General features: G+C 41.1%; 1 protein-coding gene across 1 annotated transcript in view; it reads left to right on the top strand.

Moving 5' to 3' along the window:
- The window catches only part of LOC134531693 (translation initiation factor eIF2B subunit epsilon), a 99198-nt gene that overhangs the window by 9809 nt on the left and 67196 nt on the right, over positions 1-22193 (top strand). Inside the window, exons 4-6 of the mRNA XM_063367504.1 lie at positions 2824-3001; positions 18888-19132; positions 21872-21994. Coding sequence (XP_063223574.1) covers positions 2824-3001; positions 18888-19132; positions 21872-21994 — 546 coding nt within the window. The remainder of the gene's footprint in view (positions 1-2823; positions 3002-18887; positions 19133-21871; positions 21995-22193) is intronic.

The raw sequence follows: 22193 nt of genomic DNA, 5'->3' as shown, positions 1-22193 counted from the left end.
CGTGGAACCTGGTCAGTCTGGAGGGATGAAAAAACGGCTTGTATGCCGAGTGGACTAGAGAATTCTGGGGTCGTCGCCTCGGGGGATGGGCAAGGCCTTTGCCATCGGGTCAGGGACACTTGTGACATCCTGGTGTTTCCACACTTGACCAGGGGCACTTACACGTGGCTTTTGGGCGCTTAATGCCTGGCCTCCGCAGGTATAAAAGGGGCCCCGCCTCCAAGCACAGAGTGAGAGCAGTGGAGTGGAGAGAGTCTCTACCTACTGGTGAGTGACACCCGTGCAGCGGCATCGGAGTGACCGATGGCTGAAGGCCTGGCTACCGGGGAAGAGTCTCTCTGGTAGCGATACCAGCGAGGGCGACCAGCCAGAGGGAGACTCGAGGGCCTCTACTGTAGGAGTCGGGGCGACAGTAGCGACAGTTGCGGCGCGGCGCTGGTGAGTGGTGTGAGGTGGTTGTCGAGGACTGTGGTGAGCGGACAGAGACTGGCAGAGCGAGCCACTGTCGAGCTGAGCTCCAGCGTGCAGGCTAGTGTGTGGTTCATCGGCGAGGGACTGGTTTTACGGACAGAGATTGGACTGAGAGTGTTGCTGATTAAATTTAAGGTTTAGTTATTAGTATTTAATAAAACTGTATGAGAATTATTTGGGCTATCCTTACAAACCTGTTTTCCCCAGTTCGTAACAATATGTGTGTACAGTGTTTTATCAAGTATTTTTTTATTACTGTGGATGAATAAATATACCTTTAGGCATATCATTTTCACATAACCTGACTTATTAATTATTTTCCTGAAAATTAAGAGATATACTAGTATTATTAACATATAATTTCTGTAATACGAGTATTATTTTTTTTTTCAACCTCCGATCGGCTGTAATAAAAAACGGGAATGAATTGGGAAATTATTTTAATCTCAAAAGAAACGTACATCTTTACTCTATTTTTCCACATAATCACCGTGCGGATTGAGGCATTTGTCGTACCGATGCACCAGCTTTCCAATACCCTCTGCATAAAATGATGCCTCCTGCCTATTCAGCCACGTTTTGACAGTGCCCTGCAGTGTGATTACAGTTTCATTTCTCCATGGCATGCCCATTAATCGATACCCTAATTGCTCGTACACGAATCGACACGTCTCGTAGTGTTTACCCCCTTCCACCAACCATGGAGCGGCCAACTCACACCTCAGTTGAAGATGGGAAGTGTTTGATCACCCTCCTTACAGTCCGGATTTGGCACCGAGTGACTATCACCTTTTCCCCACGTTGAAAAAGTGGCTTGGAGGATGACTCATCAACACCAATGATGAACTGCAGAGCACTGTTAAAACGTGGCTGAATAGGCAGGAGGCATCATTTTATGCAGAGGGTATTGGAAAGCTGGTGCATCGGTACGAAAAATGCCTCAATCCGCACAGTGATTATGTGGAAAAATAGAGTAAAGATGTACGTTTCTTTTGAGATTAAAATAATTTCCCAATTCATTCCCGTTTTTTATTACAGCCGATCGGAGGTTGAAAAAAAAATAACCCTCGTATATATTAAATAGGTACTTTGCTACAAATAATAATTTTATGTATTAATATTATTATATTGATGTATTATAAATAATTGAAATCTTTATTTAAATTAATATAAATTATTAATAAAAGCATATATTTTTTTAAAAACATACTATAGGCAGTACAATTTTTGTACAAGAGTATTTTCAAAATGGGATTTGACCATTGAAATGGATTGCATGGGAAATATTCCTCTGGATTTAGTGACATTTTGTATTTAATTTTATAAACATGTTTGGAAAAAAAATGTGGTGAGTGGATTGTTTTATGTGTTAGTGTGTTCAAAATTTGTTATCTTCAAAGCTTTAATAAAATCATTAACTGAATGCCAGTATAAAAGTAGTACTATATTTATTGTTGATAAGATTGCACTACCTCTCCATGTAAAAAAGTAAAATATCCTAACATTTAGAAATAGGACATATAGCAATGTAGTAATATCATAAAAATATAAATTCCATTTCAGCCATCTGGATTTCATTTTTAATGGTTTCAGAAAATCATTCCTGAAATATGCTGGGTTGGTTCTGTATTGATAGCCATGGAAATTTTCGTGCAAGACAATGATGAGTTTATTTTGCTAGCTTCCTATCCACACTTTTGATGAGATTGGAAGAATAAATACACCTAGTGTATAAAACCCTAGCAATATCCATTGTGCAAGTGTGTAGTGTATGTGAGGTAGAGGGAATTGGGATATTGTCCCTTCCTCCACTTTCCCTCTTGCATCAAGAAGTTTTTAACTGTTTGTCTCATCAGAGCAGACTTACTGCTGTGGCCAAAGATATTTCACTCGATACTCAATAGGTAGGGACAAGACATTACGGCTTTATTTTTATTAAAAGCTGCTTTGTATTTCTTTCTCCACCAAAATTATGCTACATTTTATAGAATAAAATGATCCATAATAAATTAGTTTAAAACAGATACATTCAAAACAACAAAAATAAACTATTGATAATTTGTTGTTTAAAAGTGAGTCAATAAGAGATGCACAAATAAATAAATTAAATTAAATTTTCTTATCCATACATTTTGGTACAATTTTCTGTTCCAGAAACTCATTCCTTGAATTTCAAACATTAATAAAAGAATTCCTTTTATTATGATTGAATTTAAGTTGTGGTTAAATGCTACTTACTTCCATGATATAACTTGCATTTGAGTGCTACATGGTTTATGAACTTCCACATCGGCGATGGATGGAGATGTGTGGAGACAAAGCACATCGTTGTGAGCTGTGTGTGGCGCGCAGGGCAGTGCAGAAGAAGGACAAGGGAGCGGTGATGACGCTCGTCTACAAGCGAGCGGCCCCGGGCAACGCCGCTCGGGTCCCGGAGAGCGAGGCGCTCCTGGTGACCAGGTCGGACACCAACAGGATCCTCTTCCACCAGAGACTGCAGCCGGGCACTAAGAAGCTGACCTTCCCTCTGGTATGGCCAGCGTGTGTTTGCTCTTCAAGCCTTTCGTAACACTGCATCATTAATGGATTTTTTATTTTGTGCCTGCTGGTGGTATTATTTGTGTTCTAGTAGAAAATGGTGGTGTTACTTTTACTTTATTTGCAAATAATGCCTTTTTTTTTGTGAGGCCACTTGTGGCGGCCTCAGTCGTCTTGGATATTATTATTATTTTTTTTTGCGTAAAGTTTATTCTAAGATGATTAAATTTTTTATAACACTATTTATTAGGCATGTGCGAGAAAGACTTTTTTGAATTCGAGACGAGATCGAGAAAGCAATTTAAAAATTCTGGAGAATCGAGTCGAGATCGAGAAATCTGTACTTTAGTTAACAGGATAATATGATCCAAAAAAGTAAAACTCAATAATCTGACAAACATACATATCTATTCAATAATTTTATCAAGTATCCACAAAAGACGATGAATGAAACATTAGTTTACAAAGAAAGAACACTCTAGTGGCTAGCCTAATTTAAGGTCTAAAGCGGCTATTTAAAAACACCAGCTGTTCAACATTTTCAGCCAACAAATTTTCACGCCTAATGCTCACAGTGTTTCCAGCAGTACTAAATAGTCGTTCGCTTTCAACTTGTGTAGCTGGTATTGCCAGATACCTTCTTGCTACTTTAGCCAGAGCTGGAAAGCGTATCTTGTTGTTTTTCCACCAGGTAAGTGGGTCACCGTTCCTTGGAATTACATCTTCACGTAAATATATTTTTAGTTCTTCCTCCAGACTTGATGATTTAGTCCTAACTGAAGATTGTGATGTCTTCTTCAACACTTCAAAACTTGACCACAGTGAGCAAGTCTCTTTAGCTTCACTCACCTGCTCCAGTTCTGGTTCAGGACGATAATCATTTTCAGGTTGCTGATGTGAAGTGATGTATTTCGTGCACAACAACTTTTCATGGTCTTGCAATATCACAGTCTTGAATCTAGGGTCAAGCGCCATTGAAAGAAGATCTTCTTTCACACAAGAATATGAAGGAAATCTTGATTTTAAACCTCTTTGCAGTGATTTAGCAAATGCAGTACCAGATTTGCATTGGTCTGTTTGGACATAGTTTGTAAGCATTGCTTCAATTCCATATATCAATGGGATTTTTGATGACAGTGTTGGGAACTTTGAGTAACATAACTCGGTTGTGGCCTCATCTATTGGTTGCAAAATATGTGCAATGCTAGCAGCTAGTTTCCACTCACTAGAGGTGAAGTTCTCCACTGCCATGCTCTCTCCTAAATCAGCAGAAATGGGCACCTTCTGCTCAACAAGACGTGACAGCATGGTGTATTCACTATTCCATCTAGTTGGCACCATTGGCAGTAGCTCGTGAACAGGTTTGTTTAGCTTCACTTGAAGTGCATGCAGCCTCTCACGAGCAACATTACTGTGTCGATAATGGCCAACAATAGCTCGTCCTTTTGCCAAAAGTGCTGTAATATCATGTTAATTTTTTGCATCGTGCAGTGCCAACTGTAGTGTATGTGCAAAACACTGAACATGATGAAATAAGGTTTTCCTTATGGCACATTTAAGGTTTTTTGCATTGTCTGTTATGACATAAACTGGAACTTGATCAGTTGGCAAATTCCATTCTTCCATTGCCCCTACAAGCTTTGCATGTACTGCATCTGCAGTATGTGAGCCTGGAAAGTGGTAATTGCCAAGAATATGGCATTTTAATTTGAACTCTTCTGTTAGGTAATGGCCTGTAAGCGAAATGTAGCTTTCATGTCTCCTAGATGACCATTTATCGGTAGTGAAAGAAAGCGACTCCAGACCATTGATGGCATCTGTACTAATTTCATCAGCCAGTTTGGTTCTTTCCTCTTGATACAACTGTGGTATAACCGTCCTTGAAAATGTTGTTCGCGAAGGAATCTCGTAGCTAGCTTCTAATTCGTTGATTAGACCTCTGAAGCCATGGTCATCCACCATGCTGTAAGGTTGAAAATCACAAGCCATCATGATAGCAATTTTTTTGTCTATTTGATTTTTCCTCACATTGCTGATGCAAAGCTTATATTTTTTTGCAACACACTCAAACATTGAAAGTTGTCGACTAGAAGTCTTCTTTTCTTCAGCAGTTATTTTGTTGAATTCGTTTTCAGCGGCTGGATGTTGTTTCAAGTGCCGCAAAAGTCCACTTGTCGAGCATGAAGGCGTTTTAATAATGTTTTTACACAATTTACATTCGCCACCTTCTTTCTTTTTTTAAATAAAAGTTCCATATTGTGGCCATTTTCCGTTCTTTTTTATCCACACCACTAACACTTTCCTCCATCGCACTCAACTTTACTTGTTTTCGGTTTGCAATTACAACTTTACCTTTACACTCACTTAACAGTTTATTTGCCTACTGTCGTATGTAAACATACGTTATTGACTCCATAGTCTATACAGTTTCCTTGAGCCATGGACGGTACTTGATCATGAAAGTCTGAACATTCACCACTATCGATATATCACTATCGATACGGACCACAATTTAAACATCATGTTGCTTGTTATATACTGCTGGCCGTGTGTATAACCTAAGGCCATAAAACAAAATGCAATCGCGGAAGAATTCTGCAGTCATGTTTATATTTTTGTTTTTTACCGTACCGTTTTACGTTGATACTTGATATTGATACCAAAAATGATTTATTTTTAACTTTAATGTTGGTTTTATTAACGGAAAATAATCATTTTCTTCTGTAATTTAATGTGATAACTACAGCACAATTCATTGTTTACGTTTACCGTTTCATGTAGTGACTTGTGAACGGAAGTTGTTCGTTTTTAACTTTTTAATAATTTATCGTGTATACTATCGTAACAAGTATATTTTATTTTATTCAATCTACGTTACGTTGAAGATATGTTAATTATTTCAACACGCAACGAAAAATGCTGCCTCATTATATTATATTACCTAACCTATTTCTTGTTTACAAAATTCTCGAAAATCCAGAGCCAAAAAAATTATCTCGAGACGAGATCGAGAAAATTTCTTAATATTTATTTATTGTAACTTTTTAATAGTATTGTACAGATCGCACTTGGCTGCAGTTCTTGGCGTCGCCGCGCTCGTTCGGCCTGTCTGCGCCCCCTTTCACCCACATCCTCTCCCTGGTATCTCGTGTCATACTATCTCGCGACATCCTGACCTTCGCAGCGCGCACCTGCCTCAGATCGAGTTACTTAAAAGAGGCCGCACTGCGGCATAAAAGGACTCAGACATGTTTATCGGCGCGTTTTGTGGGAACCCGATGCTTGTTGCGTTTATCTGCGTTCTTTGAGCAGCCGCCGCGTCCTTCGACAGGACTCACGACGCGTTTCTGGGCATTTCGACGGCGAAGGTCGCGCGATATCTCGGAGACATGCCCGATTGTTCTGGACAGGAACCCAAGGGCTATATAAAGAGGTGGGGCCGACCTTCGAGTCAGTCTGAGTCTGAGAGAGTTCAGAGTGAAGTCGGGAGTTTTCCCGCGGCGGAGTTTCCGGGCGATAGAGTGGCGAAGTCCTTGGACGAAGGTTCCAGAGCGAAGAGTTCAGTTACGAGCGAGGCGTTGAGTGGGATCTCGGCGAAGGGAAGTGCGACGGCGGCGGCAGAGTGCAGCGAAGGAGTCCTGTGACGGAGGACCACGAGAGGTGCTGCGGTGAGAGTTGCACCAGAGGTGCGGCCCAGCGAGGTGTGTGGAACGAGTGACTGGGGAATAGACCTTTCTTTAAGTGTAATTAATTATTTGCCATTTTAGAAGATGTTTTGTAAGTGACATAAGAAGTGGCAATAAATAAAACTGTGTGTGTGATAAAAATCTTTAATTGGGCTATCCTTTACGAACCCGCGGTAAATCGTAACATTTTGGTGTTAGAAGTGGGATAGCCCTAATTTAAAGAATTTAAGATTAGTTTATAGTGAATTAAAATTTAATTAGATTTTCGAGATTGCAACAATTTTTAGGAACTAGTTAGTTTTAAGTGTAGTAGTTGTGGAAATTAGTGTTAGCGTTTAGTAGGGATTTTGGTTAGATCGTAGAAGGAATTACAGTGGTGTTAGTCTTATAGTGTATGTGGACAAGAAAGATGGCTGCCGACGACCTTAAGAATGTCATGGCATTCTTGGTCGAAATGAAGAATGAGATGAAGAATAATCAGGAGAAAACGGAGAATAGGCTGGACGAGATGAATAGTAGCCAGGAAGAAATGAAGAGTGGCCAGGAAGAAATGAAGAATGAAATGAAGAGTGGCCAGGAAGAAATGAAGAATAAAATTGATAACTGCCAAGAGGAGATGAAGAATGCTATGAAGGAAGAGGTAGAGGACATCAAGAAAAACCAAGAAGAAATGAAAAAGAAGATTGATGAAACCAGCATCCAGTTGGAAGGAAAAGTACAGTGCTTGGAGCAACATGTGGCAGAACATGAAGAACTAGTAGCACAACAGCTGGCCCAACTCGAGCACACCACAAACAGCGAATATCAGCGGTAACCGAAGAATGGCGTCGGATGCTCAAGGATGCTACATGTGCTACGAAACGAAGCAGTTATTCTGGAGATGTGAAGGTGGAAGGCGCAACCTGTCATTCAAAGTTCAAGCCACCCACCTTCGATGGCCAAACCTCGTGGGCTGTCTACAGAAGACAGTTTGAGGCAGCTTCTGAGGTAAATGGCTGGGGCGAGGAGGAGAAGGCTACAGCACTCGTCCTGGCCCTGCGAGGACCTCCACTCGAGCTGCTTCAGACCATACCAGTACCAGAGCAGAAGAACTATGCGGTACTGGTGGAAGCTCTCGAGCTAAGGTATGGCGACCGACACATGGGCGAGGTATACAGAACAGCCCTGAAGACACGTCAGCAGCGGCCCTCAGAAACATTCCAGGAATTCGAGGCTGACATTGAGCGCCTTGTGTACCTCGCTTTTCCAGATGCACCAACAGAATTTCGACAACAGCTGGCAACCAGTGCATTTATAGACGGGATCAGAGATGCAGAAGTACAGCAGACTCTTCGTTTGGCCCGGCACAAGAAGAGCTGCGATGCCTTGGTCCATGCCTTGGAAATTGAAGCAGCACGCAGTGCTTCAAGAAACACCAGCATTAGGACAAGGAGAACTGGACTGGAGCCATATACTGAAGGAAATGCCAGAAACAACACTAATGAAGGAGATATCATCAGGGCATTGAAGAAGTTGCTAAGTGGTACTCCGTGTACCCAGGCCCGAAAAGTAGGACGCCCACGGTGCTTTGTCTGCCAAGAATTAGGACACATCCAGTGGGAATGCCCGACACGCAAGAAGACATCACAGAAAGAAGACAAGCAAGAAGAACAGGGAAACGGGCAGTAGCTGGTGTGAGGGGGCGCACGCCAGCTCTACGGGAAATGGTAGCCCCTAGGGTTTTCCCAGAATCCTTACTTCGCAGAGGTCAGGACAGTTTGTTGCTTAATGGATGGATCAATGGTAGACAGTGTTTACTCTCTGTTGACACAGGGGCATCAGTGTCTATCATCCGCTCAGACCTTGTGAGTAGGGACAAACTGAAGAGAACACCCATTCCATACAGGCTTAAAACAGCCACTGGGGACACTGCACCAGTGCATGGATGGTTGGAATCGGAAGTAAGGATTGGGACTTGGACATTACCACAGATGTTTATTGTTGCCGATATGAATCAGTATGGATTTGTTATTGACATGGAGGGACAGGTACTGCGTATAAAAGGGGAAGAGGTGGCTTTGTTTACCCCTGATCAATTGGAAGTTCCTGTAAGGCAGGTAGTAGTTAGCGAATCGGTGTCAATTCCAGCAAACCATGAGCAGATTGTAGCTGCTAGAATAATGGGAGACCCTAGGGGCAACATGTGCTACCTGATTGAGCCAGATGTGACTTTAGGATTGGAGAAGCTCCTGATTGCTCGAAGCATTGCTAAGGTCGGCGAGGTTGTACCAGTCAGGGTAGCCAACCTTGATTCGCGAACGAGGGTTCTGAAGCAGGAAGACCCAATAGCTAGCTGTGAACCAGTCTCTTGGGTAGGCCTGTGTGAGTCTTCTTCAACTAGCATACATACAGAGCAGAGACTTAATCCTAATTTAGAACAGTTATTGGAGCGAAGCCAAGATAATCTGACAAGTGAAGAGATGGAAGAAGTTACTTCTTTCCTGTTGAGAAATCAAGATGTTTTTTTCTTAGGGGACACTGACCTTGGAAGAACCAGCATCGTGTATCACCGCATTAACACTGGCGATACCGAACCAATCCGACAAGTACCACGGCGACTTCCTCTAGCGAAACAGGAAGAGGCAGAGAAGATGATTGCAAGTATGATGGAGGGTGGTGTCATAGAGCCTTCTGCAAGTCCTTGGGCTTCCCCAGTCGTTCTGGTAGTGAAGAAGGATGGCCAACTGAGGTTCTGTGTGGATTACCGGAAGCTGAATGATGTCACCAAAAAGGACAGCTACCCCCTCCCACGTATCGATGACACACTTGACACACTCTCTGGCACCAGATGGTTCTCTACGCTGGACCTAAAGAGTGGTTACTGGCAAGTGGAGCTGCACCCCGAGGATAAAGAGAAGACTGCTTTCTCAACAGGAAGTGGGCTGTTTCAGTTTACTGTGTTACCATTCGGATTATGTAATGCACCCGCAACTTTTGAGAGATTGATGGAACTTGTGCTGCATGGCTTGACTTGGAAAACATGTCTAGTGTACCTGGACGACATTATTGTGGTGGGAAATACTGTAAAGGAGCGTTTAAAGAACCTCCAGGATGTATTCGACAGGCTTCGCCATGCACAGCTCAAGTTAAGTCCTAAGAAGTGCTTCTTGTTTCAACAGGTAACATTCCTCGGACATATTGTATCACAGGATGGGGTCCGAACAGACCCTGAGAAGATCCGGTCTGTAAAGGAGTGGCCACGGCCTGAAAACAAGCATGATGTAAGGAGCTTCTTGGGTCTCTGTACCTACTATAGGAGGTTTGTACCTGGGTTCGCAGCCATTGTAAAGCCTCTGCATGAGCTGACAGAGGAAATGAGGCAATTTCTGTGGACGTCAACATGCGAGACTGCCTTTCAAGACCTCAAGAAAGCCCTGTGTACAAGCCCTATTCTCGCCTATCCCCGTCAACATGGAGACTATATCCTTGACACAGATGCAAGTGGAAGGGGGTTGGGAGCTGTACTTTCCCAAGTCCAGGATGGGAATGAAAGAGTCATAGCATACTACAGTCAAGTTTTGTCTAAGCCTGAAAGTAACTATTGTGTCACAAGAAGAGAACTTCTAGCTGTAGTGAAGTCCTTCCGACATTTTCACAAATATCTGTATGGGAGGAGATTCCTTTTACGAACTGACCATGCTGCACTTAAGTGGCTATTACAGTTCAAGAATCCAGAGGGACAACTTGCTAGGTGGATTGAACAGATACAGCAATATGATTGTAAGATTGAACACAGGAAGGGTCGAATTCATAGCAATGCCGATGCTCTTTCTCGAAGACCTTGCAAGGTAGACTGCAACCACTGCAAAAGAGCAGAAAAAAATGAGGGAATCGAAGATATTCGGCAAACTACTATAACAAACGGTGAAGACAAATGGGACAATGCCAGCTTGAAATCAGCTCAGCATCATGACCCTGACCTGGGACCCATTATAAGCTGGATGGAAAAAGGTACTGGACGTCCATCATGGCAGGAGGTATCTAGTGACCGAAAGGAAGTAAAGGCTTATTGGGCACAATGGGATTCTTTAAGACTTGTGGATGGGCTGCTGATGAGGGCATGGGAAAGTCCAAATGTAAAAGTATTTAAGATGCAACTATTACTTCCAAAGAGTCTAGTGGCAGAGGTGTTGAAAGAAATCCACGATGGTACTTCTGGCGGACACCTAGGAGTTAACAAAACTCTGGGTAAGACCTGCCTACGCTACTATTGGTTGAAATGTCGCCAGGACATGGAGGCATGGTGTAGAAAATGCGAAACATGCTCGGCTAGGAAAAGACCACAACATTGTAGTCGCGGAAAAATGCAAGCCTATAATGTGGGAGCTCCATTTGAAAGGATAGCAATTGACATCGCTGGGCCATTCCCCAAGACTAAAGATGGTAACCGGTATATTCTGGTAGTGATGGATTACTTCAGTAAGTGGCCAGAGGCTTATGCACTTCCCAACCAGGAGGCTACCACCATTGCAGATACACTAGTCAACAACTTCATTTGTAGATTTGGGGTACCAATGGAGCTTCACTCAGACCAAGGCCGCAACTTCGAGTCCACAGTGTTTCAGGAGGTGTGCCGGTTACTAGGCATAAATAAAACCAGGACTACAGCCCTACATCCTCAGTCGGATGGCATGGTGGAAAGGTTCAACCGAACTCTAGAGGAACACCTTGCCAAGGTCGTGGCCGAACATCAGCAAGATTGGGATCAACATATTCAGTTATTCCTGATGGCTTATAGGGCTGCCATTCATGATTCGACTGGGCAGACTCCTGCAAGTATTGTATTTGGACAGGAGTTGAGGCTACCCTGTGACATCAAGTTCGGTCATCCTCACCAAGAGTCGACCAGCACTACCGACTATGTCAATCGCTTGGAGGAACGAATGACATTTATACATGACGAATCCCGTAGGAACCTCCGAATAGCGACAAACCGAATGAAGACGAGGTACGACATGAAGGCTAACTCGGCAGGATATCAGGAAGGCGATTTAGTGTGGCTGTATAACCCTCAGCGAAGGAAGGGCAGGTGTCCTAAGCTTCAGACAGCATGGGAAGGCCCGTACGAAGTATTGCAATGGTTAAATGATGTGGTGTACCGTATCCAGAGGGGAAAAAGAGGACGAATGAAAGTGGTGCATCTAGACCGATTGAAGGGATATGCGGGAAGAAATGAATTACCTGTTCGGGACGAACAGGTTTAAGGAGGGGGCAATGTTACGATCGCGCTTGGCTGCAGTACTTGGCGTCGCCGCGCTCGTTCGGCCTGTCTGCGCCCCCTTTCACCCGCATCCTCTCCCTGGTATCTCGTGTCATACTATCTCGCGACATCCTGACCTTTGCAGTGCGCACCTGACTCAGATCGAGTTACTTAAAAGAGGCCGCACTGCGGCATAAAAGGACTCAGACATGTTTATCGGCGCGTTTTGTGGGAACCCGATGCTTGTTACGTTTATCGGCACGTTTTGTGGGAACCCGATGCTTGTTGTGTTTATCTGCGTTCTTTGAGCAGCCGCCGCGTCCTTCGACAGGACTCACGACGCGTTTCTGGGCATTTCGACGGCGAAGGTCGCGCGATATCTCGGAGACATGCCCGATTGTTCTGGACAGGAACCCAAGGGCTATATAAAGAGGTGGGGCCGACCTTCGAGTCAGTCTGAGTCTGAGAGAGTTCAGAGTGAAGTCGGGAGTTTTCCCGCGGTGGAGTTTCCGGGCGATAGAGTGGCGAAGTCCTTGGACGAAGGTTCCAGGGCGAAGAGTTCAGTTCCGAGCGAGGCGTTGAGTGGGATCTTGGCGAAGGGAAGTGCGACGGCGGCGGCGGAGTGCAGTGAAGGAGTCCTGCGATGGAGGACCACGAGGGGTTCTGCGGTGAGAGTTGCGCCAGAGGTGCGGCCCAGCGAGGTGTGTGGAACGAGTGACTGGGGAATAGACCTTTCTTAAAATGTAATTAATTATTTGCCATTTTAGAAGATGTTTTGTAAGTGACATAAGAAGTGGCAATAAATAAAACTGTGTGTGTGATAAAAATCTTTAATTGGGCTATCCTTTACGAACCCGCGGTAAATGTAACAGTATACTTAGTTTATTTTACGTTAAGTACTCTTACTCTGTAGTGGGACGTACGAGAAGTAACGAGAAGGATCTAGCGGAGTGAGGGGTGGTAGCAGAGGAGGGGGGTGACGTCAGCTGACGTGACGAGTGGGAGGCGGCTGCCAGCTGTTTTGCGAGGAGTGTGTTTTTGATAGCCGGCCGCTGTACTGCTCGTGAATGTAGGAATCGCATCCCGGCCATGGGGAAGTTGTGTTACGTTACGTGAACAAGAATTAACGGGAATATGACGGTAATGCCATGGCACGTTTGGCGAAGCGAAAAACGTGGTGGTACACGAGCGGCGATGGTGTGGGGCTAGTGCACGGGCCACAGAAGCATTGCGCTGCTAGAGGCGCAAATAGTGAGTGGGGTTTACACCCGACCCCGGGAGTCTCCGGCTTCAGAGGTATGCTTCAGTACCAAGTAAGTGTGAGAACTGGATTTTAGTACTTTATTTTCCCGGCTGGTACGATTTACGGAAGATGTGTATTGAAAACAGAGTGCGGCGATGGGATTTAGTGGTTGGATTATATAGACTAAAGAACGTCATAATTTCGGTTCCTCCCCCCTCCTCCGTAATAGACTTTTTTGGGACTTTGGATTAGAATTAATTATACTGCAAGAGTGTCTGTAAACCAATGTCGTTACACTGTGAATGTAATTATACCAATTTAAATGATACCTAGAATTTACCTTTTAAGTCCCTTTGCCTTTTTACGGTATTTAAGTTTGAGCATCTTTGGTTTGGTAATTCATTATTATACCTATCACGATAGAGTTTCCAGGACTGTCGGTAAATTAGTATGCTAATATATTTTTTTGCGCACTTGCCAAATGTTAGACCAGTCGATGCGCGTCTGTTAAACTTAATTTCTTTATACTCTCATTATCAGTATGTCAGTGGTGACGCGTACGCGGGACTGGCGTGGTGAGTGCGGACGTGTGCGACTACCCCGGTATAAGCGGAGTTGGCCACATTTGTTATATAATGAAGTAGATTCACTCCATAATTGCTCTAAAATATAATTTTGTCATTTTTTTTTAATTTAAAACTATTTTGCTTATACATCAGGCTTACATGAAGCTTGGACTAAGCGAATTAATTGAAACTATTTTTAATATTTGATTTTACTTCACAGGGAAATATGCTATTCCTTTTATTTGAAGGTTTGGTTATTATGTAAAGCTTTGTATCTGATGTGAAGCTTTGCATTTGTTGCAAAACATTGGAAGCCTAACACTCACACATGAAAATATGTATTTAGTTTTTCTGTGTTGTATAAGTTTTGCTTGAAAGAGTTGTTACTTAAAAAAAAATCAAAAGGGCACACTTATTTTGCTTTTATGAAATGCTCAGTATTAATATTATGCATGTTTATTTTATAATTTTTTTGGAAAAATGTTTATGTCTAGGGCCCAATATTTTAATCAGCTAATAAGTTCAAACTTTTAAAATGTTAAAGAATTATTTTTTTCTTCAATCCTGTTTGTTTTTAAACAACCGCAATACAGCTTCATCGAGAACAATATTCACAATTTGATTCTACTTTACGAATATTTTTTAATCATTCAATTTGATATTCACTTAGCATCAATAAAATTGGAACACCAATCCCTCACTTAGCATGACTAATGTTTGTGTTATTCAAAATTGAAGCATTAGTCTCCATAAATAGCAAGGCTAATTTACTTAGTGTGTTCCAAACTGTGTTGGGAAATAGTCTGTACGTAATTTAAATGCATAGAATAACACTTAACGATAAATATATCAAATCATTTATCGTTATAATTCTACCATCAAATACTTTCTATGATAAATATGACACTGCGTAACAATAGATAGGTGGTTATGTACGTATCGTCAGTCGGCTGGTTGACTTGCCTGCTCAGACTTTACCAACTCACATCACGTACCTTTCAGCTAACTTTCAAAACCATTCTTTACTGGCAGTGAAACAGATATTACTGTCCGGATATTTATCTTTTTAATTTTTCAAATATTACAGGTGTTTTTCACGTATCACAGCTTGGTTCACACCAATCCTGTCAGGCCAGTGTTTTTTTTTTTCAATGCACCATTCGTTTAGCAACCTTTTCCAAGTGAATCATCTGTTCATTTCAGTTCTGGTATCTAATTAAGGTTGCGACTCATTCAAAGGGGTAAACCTTCTGCGGGTAAATACGGTATAGCTTGCAAATGCTTTTGTATGTGGTTCCTGAAGTATTGTTTTTTTTTTAAAAAATTGGTTTTCCCAAATTAAATACATAATGATCCTGCAAAAAAAAAACAACATTAATTTGCATTACTAGATATTGCTGCACTACAGGATGTCAGTACAATGCTGCTCCAGCATCTAATTACACTAGAAGCAACTGTGCTACCTAGGGGCTAAGTTACTTATTTGTGGTCTAATTATGGTAAAATGGAGTGCTGATAAGTCATGTTAAACAAACACACCTTTTATTAGGGTACACTGTATCTTTGGTGTGACTTGAAATTTTGTGGAGGTTAACCTAGAACTGAGAATGGGGAACTACTGTTTAAGAACCTGAACCAATCCGAGAACTGGGGAAAAAGTAGAACCGACATATCACACTAATTTAAATAGTGAATGGCTGAATGCTGCTAATTATTAGGTAGGTATATTAAATGCAACACATAAGTGTAGTAAAAATACAAGTGTACACATAAAGTCAAAATAATTATTTTATGAAATTGAAGCACTTAGAACATAAAATTACAAAAAAAAAAATTGTAGGAAATGTTACACACTAATTTAATCACTTAATTATGAAAGGGCATAAGTAAATTTACTAAAAGTTGTGGGAATATGCAAAAAACTATATCATATCTGTTATACGTTTCATACATCAAAGTTAATATTTTTCCATTACTCTGTACCTAAATGTTAATACATTGACAAGTGTATGCCTTGCAAGTATTTCATTTACTGCAAGAAAAAAATTGTTAAATATCACAAAGTTAAGCCTTTTTATAACTTAACCTTGCAATTCAACAAAAGTTATGTAATAAAACATTCCAATCAAAAAACAATGATGTAATTCAACCTACATATAGTTTGGAAAACATGTAACCATGGTATTGAACACTTTGAAGCATTTTCGCTGACCTAAAAATGCATAACATCACAGGTATAACCTTATTAATTACACAACACTACAAAAGTTATTTAATAAAGCATCATTCCACTTTAAACAACAGTGATGTAAGCGTACACATTGTTTTGAAAACATGTACAAAAGTTAATAACTTCTCACTTTATATGTTCTAATGTAACAATGCCTGTTACAGTGACATGGTTGCTCTGTTTGTTTGCTTGGTCGGCCACTGGATAATCTCATGATAGAAGTCTTTGTGTTCAGCTGGAACATAACGGAGAACCTTCTTTAAGTCAGTAATCTTGTTTGCATTAATTGGCACTTTTTTCGCAGGATACGCCTTTTGAACAGGAACATTAGGATTCAAACCTTTGTTGGATGTTTGACGAAGCACAAAAGTATGTGACACAAGGCCGTCAATGAATTCGGAAGCAACTAGCAACTACAGTACCTTTATGGCGACTGTTGTACTGGAACTTGATAAACTTTGATACAGCAAAGTCTTGCTTCTGGCTCCGCGGAACTGCTGTACTCTGGCTTTCCAATGACAAGCATGTTTTTTTATAATGGCTGGGCCACCAATTCTTGAAGTCCAACACGTCATCAGATGTTACCATGTTGACTGTGAATTTTCCAGCAACCCCTGCAGATGTAATAATATGGCAGACTTCCATGGGTACATAAAATCTATCAGTCTTTTTAAGAACCCGTTTCACCCGTGCAAAGTCGCGATCGCAAGCAAGATATGAATGACCACGTATCGGAAACAGAGGATAATAATGTCAAATTTGTTGGTGTCAGTAAGTGATAACAAGAAACTTACCATGCAACTGTTGTTATTTTGCCCTCCACAAGCATCACTGTAAAGGTGTAGTTCTTTAACACATGGAGGCACATTGTCGTTTATGTATTTGTGGAGAAAAGAGCATGTTTCATTTGGCCCTTTATTTGCCTGCCCTTCGTGATACAAAAAGAAACTCGCCTCATCTGTTTTCAGGTTATGTATGGCAAAGGGGAACACAGAAAGCTGGCAGTTGTAGAAAAGATCTTGTACTGTAATGCAGGGCAGTGAAATGTTCTGCATATAATCAAATGTTAACCCTAACACACTATAATTGGTTTTGCAAATGTTTTTCGTGTCTTTCATACTTGTGTAAAACTTTTTAGTCCTTCTTTCATGAATGGCCAGCTCGGCCATAGCAACTCGCTTAGCACAGTCATTAAGATTAGGATTTTTTATCTTGACCTTCAGTTGTTCACATTGTCCACAGGTGTCGATCTGTGGTCTCCCAAAGTGGAGGTGGAAATTTTCCCTAAAAATCTTGTAATAGAAAGAATACTTTACTTTAGAATCAGGAAATTTCTCTATGAACATTGTATGCATCTTCTTTATGTCCAACTGTGCATCAAGATATTTAAATTCTTTGGATGCATGGTAGCTTATCTTGACAGGAAATGAAGATATGTGGTCTTTGATGGCCTGAACATCACCAACAGGCACCGACTTCCTATTGTTTTGTTGGCCCCGCATGTCTTTTGGATATTGTCCACATTGTAACAATGTTTGCAGTCTCCTTACCCTCTTGGCAGATACTCCATATAACTGAATGAATGCTTTCTTGCACACTTTCACTCTTCGTTCTTGAATAAGTACATGGAAAGTGAAGGAGGATAACCTTTTTCCGGACTTGTCACCATTCCTTGGTCGGCGATGTTTAATTGACACAGCATCAAGCAACCCCTGAAGAAATATGTCTTGCTCATTCTTGCATGAAAATGAATGTATAACATCTAGTAATCTCCCTCTCTGTGCAATGTTAATCTTGTCATAAGATTTTTTGGCACATCTAAAACAATAAAAAAAGTTTTATTTAATGAGTTGTGCGAGCTATTTTACATATTTCCAACTTAACAATAATACTTAATTACTAATACATTTCTACTATACTAACTGCATTGTGTTTACGTGAGTGAAATCAGAAAGATGTATGAATATACATCTTAAAGAAAATAATATGAAGAATCAGGTTGCCTGCACGACTTGGTTGTACTTTTGGGTTTCACAACATTCCCTCTGTAGTTTACATACTCCTTTCCTTGCAGACGAGCTCGTTTAATTCTTTGACATTTGTATTCTTCCACATTTTGCACACCTTTTTTTATGTTTCTTGGAATGGTTACAATCTTACAATCATTTCTCACACAAATCTTATTAGACTCCATTTCACTCATTTTCTACTAAGTAAACAAACCACAAGTCACTACAAGAAGTACGTAACAAAACAAATGAGAACCGAATATACCAGCATGCAACACTGCATGGAACTGCCAAGGAGGTTGGAAGAGTATTCTGCTGTTTTGTTTTATCTTTGTAACCAGCTGCAACCATATGGTTATAAAAGGATATAAGTCCACTGACTACTTCCTTTTCATAACTAAATGAGATTTTCTGGCGGTTGGTAAACCCACTTCCTTGCATCAGACTAGTGCCTTTTAGTAACTAAACGATGCGTAAACACCCACAGATTTGCATCCTGTGTGTAACTCATTTCTTCAAAAAAGTTGACTTGTACACTTTCATAAATAAGCGATTCAATTGAAGTGTTTCAAATGTTGCCATTATTTGCTCCAAATATAATTCTCGTATTATAGGTTCTTTTAAATTTTGGCCAAAATATAGACAGTTAAGTATTTACATTCACATTTGTAATTGTAAGGCATTTAGTGGATCGTATTATTCAGAGATGGCTTATTTACAAATACATATCAGCCAAATTGAATTTTCAGACCAGTACTAAAGATACATAGCCTCTGACCAGTATATGTTGGTGAGGATCAGTAGTGTATTGATATGGTCCATCTACTTGGTGCATGTTCAGGAACAGGAGATGGATGACCTGGACCAGTGTATGTTTGCGAGGGTGGTGATGTGTCTGCGTGCAGGAACTGTTCGCGGAGAACCCGGACGTGGAGGTGCGCTACGACCTGCTGGACACGCACATCGCGGTCTGCTCCGCGGCCGTGCCGCCCCTCTTCGCGGACAACTTCGACTTCCAGAGCCGGGACGACCTGGTGCGGGACCTGCTGGTCAACGAGGAGATCCTCACCAGCACCATGTACTGCCACGAGCTGGGCGGCGCCGAATACGCCGCCCGCGTCGCCAGCTGGCCCGCCTACCAGGCCGTCAGGTGGGCACGCTCGTCGCGCCAGCCCGAGTTGAGGACTTCTTCAGTTGGCTTCGCTTTGTTGATTAGCAACATAACACTGTTCGATGGCTTGACAGGTGTATGTTGCTATTGCTTGCTTCAAGTGGTCTTGAGAAGTTGTAACTATGTTTATGATACAGCCAACGTGTTGTTATAGATTTTTGCCAAATAAATAAATGTACGAAAATCTAGAAACCGGCAGTGTAGATCACATTTCGGAAATTTGTTTAATGCAGGTTTATTAACCTTGAGCATTGTCAAATTTTAAAAAAAGTGATTTCCTACTTGCTATGTATTAACAGAAGAAGCGAAACAACACTCATTTTTATACTGTTTGGGTGATGTTAATAATTGAAATATTTATTAATTTAACAATTAATTTGCTTAATACTGGTGGTACCAATAAAACAATTTTCATGTTTATGGCAGTTCTATAATGAGAAATGTAAAATCACCATAGTTTTCTGCAGAGCACCAACATTTTTTACATGATTCCATAAGTGCTATCTTACACAATTGCTAACTTTAAATAAAAATTAATTTTTGTGGTTTCAGCAAAGAGCTCAGATCAGGTTTATACCCATATTTTGACTGACACAAACATTTTACTTCAAATTGTCCATAGTTAATATTACACAAAATATGCATATAAAATACAGTTTATTTAACCCTTTATATGTATAAAGTCTTTTAAGTACATAGATGTTTTGCATAGTTGGAAGTCAAATGTGAATCCTCTCAAATGTTAGTTTCATGTTTTACTGTGTAACTTTGATATTTAAAATATAAATTTTTTTTAATGTTGTAGGACCACTGTTATATGTTATATAGCAGTTGGATCACTAGCATACAATGGAGACATTCAATATGTCAAGTGCTTCTATTCCCACCACAACCATCATTGCTGTAGCTCTAACGTTTCCCAAGGGCTCGGAGTGGTTGAGTTGCCAGATAACTTGCTTCCCACCTAGACGGTCTGGTTCCAAAACCTGGCAGGAAGGTCTAACCATGATAATTGCAGGTGGGAAATGTGGCGGATGTTGCATTTTATAGGCATCTGCAAAGTTTGGAAATAATGAATATTAAAAAAAAATTTTTTAATTAGATTATAAAAACATTAAAAACCTAACTGAATTGTAAAGGAAAAAATTCATCCCTACAATAGCAATAAGTAACAAGTAAAAACTCTATATAACAAAACTGAAAGGATCAGATTCATGTGTTTTTTTTATAAAGTAGTAGTTTGTAAAGAGATGGCTCTAAAAAAGGCTAATAAGTTTACAATACAAGATATTTTTCTATTTTTACATGCATTTGCATGGATTATTTTGAGTGTGTTTATCACTGAAAGTGAATAGAATATGTTACATTTCAGACCTCTACAGCTAGGTATGGTCTGAATTGCATATACCTATATAAAGAAAGCACTGGTAAACTGATGAGAGTTTATAGCTGAAAATTGTAGATTTATTTTCCATTACCAACATTTTTTTAACAATGTCTAGGAATTCACTAAATCAACACATTTCATGGTGAAATTCACAAAATCAACACATTTCATGGTGACTCATCGCTCAACACAGAAAGAATTGGTTTGAGGTTTAAAAATGACAAAATTACTGAAAGTACTGATTCCTTATTTAAGAAAAGTCCCGTTGTCATTTTTGACCCACGGTATGACAAGCTCTTATGGAGATACAGCATGATATTACAAGATACACGATACATTACAAGATACATTACAATATACATTCTGATATTACAAACTGGTTGTTTTCTGGTGGGTGCTGTCTTTTATACCGTCTTGGTCGTAGATGGGAGCGAGGCAAGCACGGAGGAAGAGGGGTGAAGGGCTTCAGCGGTGGTCGGTGCACCTTGATACGTCTCGGGCCACCGCACTTTCCAAGGCACAAAAGCATCTGGTTGTGCAGCGGGTTGCTGGCCTCCAGGCACCGGCAAGGTCCCGTGTGCATGTAGGGTGTTGTCTGTGCCCTTTGATTGTGATGTGGCAACCTGACAAATATAATTTATTAATTGATGTATATATATATATATATATATTAGTTTATGTATAGTCACCACTTTTCATTCCAAGATAAAAAGTATTCGTGACATTAAGTCGTAGGCAGGTGTGCGTGTAATACACCAGCAAAGGATTACGTATTATGTTTGTCGGAGCCCTAAAGGTGTGAAAATGAGGGGCAATGCTGTGACAATTTTACGCAATAATGGGGCCCACGACCTGTCGAAAGAATTTTCCAGCTCGTGCGTGTTTCCAAGTTTAGTGGATGGTCAGCTTCACTGTGAGCAAACACATGGGCACAACAGTCCCACACTTCTCCGTCCTCAACTTCGCAACTGGGCTTTGGTACAGACGTTTTATATTTGGTTGCCTGCCTTCTTAAGTTCCTAGTTTAACAGAACAGTTTGCTTCCATTCTTGGCATGACACAGAACAGTTATTTATGTATTATTTATTTATTCATTAATTCACATACATTTGTTAATTTATTAATTAAACTCATTCAATCACTCTATTAATTGATGTATTTGCTCATCACTTGTCCCATTTGTTTGTTTTCCAGGCTGGACGTGTATGAGCGGTGTGTTGTTCTGGCAGGTCAGCCACTCTACTGAGTACCTGCTTCCTGTCATTTGTTTGAGGTGGGAGGCAGTGTGTGGATGTCACTGGTCAAAGCTAGGATGAATGGTCTTGTTCTAGCCATGACGTCCTGCACCGCTGGACGTATCCACTGGTCCCGGACATGGTGTTCTCAGACCTGGACGAGCCATGCATGTTCCTGCGCAACCACGTGTACAAGCATGCCTCCAACACCGTTGCCAAGTGAGTTCCCTCTACCCTGCGCAACCACGTGTACAAGCATGCCTCCAACACCATCACCGAGTGAGTTTCCAGTAAACCTGCACCACCACGTGTATAAGCATGCTTCCAACACTTGTCTCCAAGTGAGTTTCCTGTACCCTGCACCACCATGTGTACAAGCATGCCTTCAACACCATCGCCAAGAGAGTTTCCAGTAAAC

Source organism: Bacillus rossius, chromosome 5 (genome assembly GCF_032445375.1).
Source record: "Bacillus rossius redtenbacheri isolate Brsri chromosome 5, Brsri_v3, whole genome shotgun sequence".
NCBI classification, from domain to species: Eukaryota; Metazoa; Arthropoda; class Insecta; order Phasmatodea; family Bacillidae; genus Bacillus; species Bacillus rossius.
Note: the sequence above shows the minus strand (reverse complement) of the source record. Positions and strands in the feature narration are given on the sequence as shown.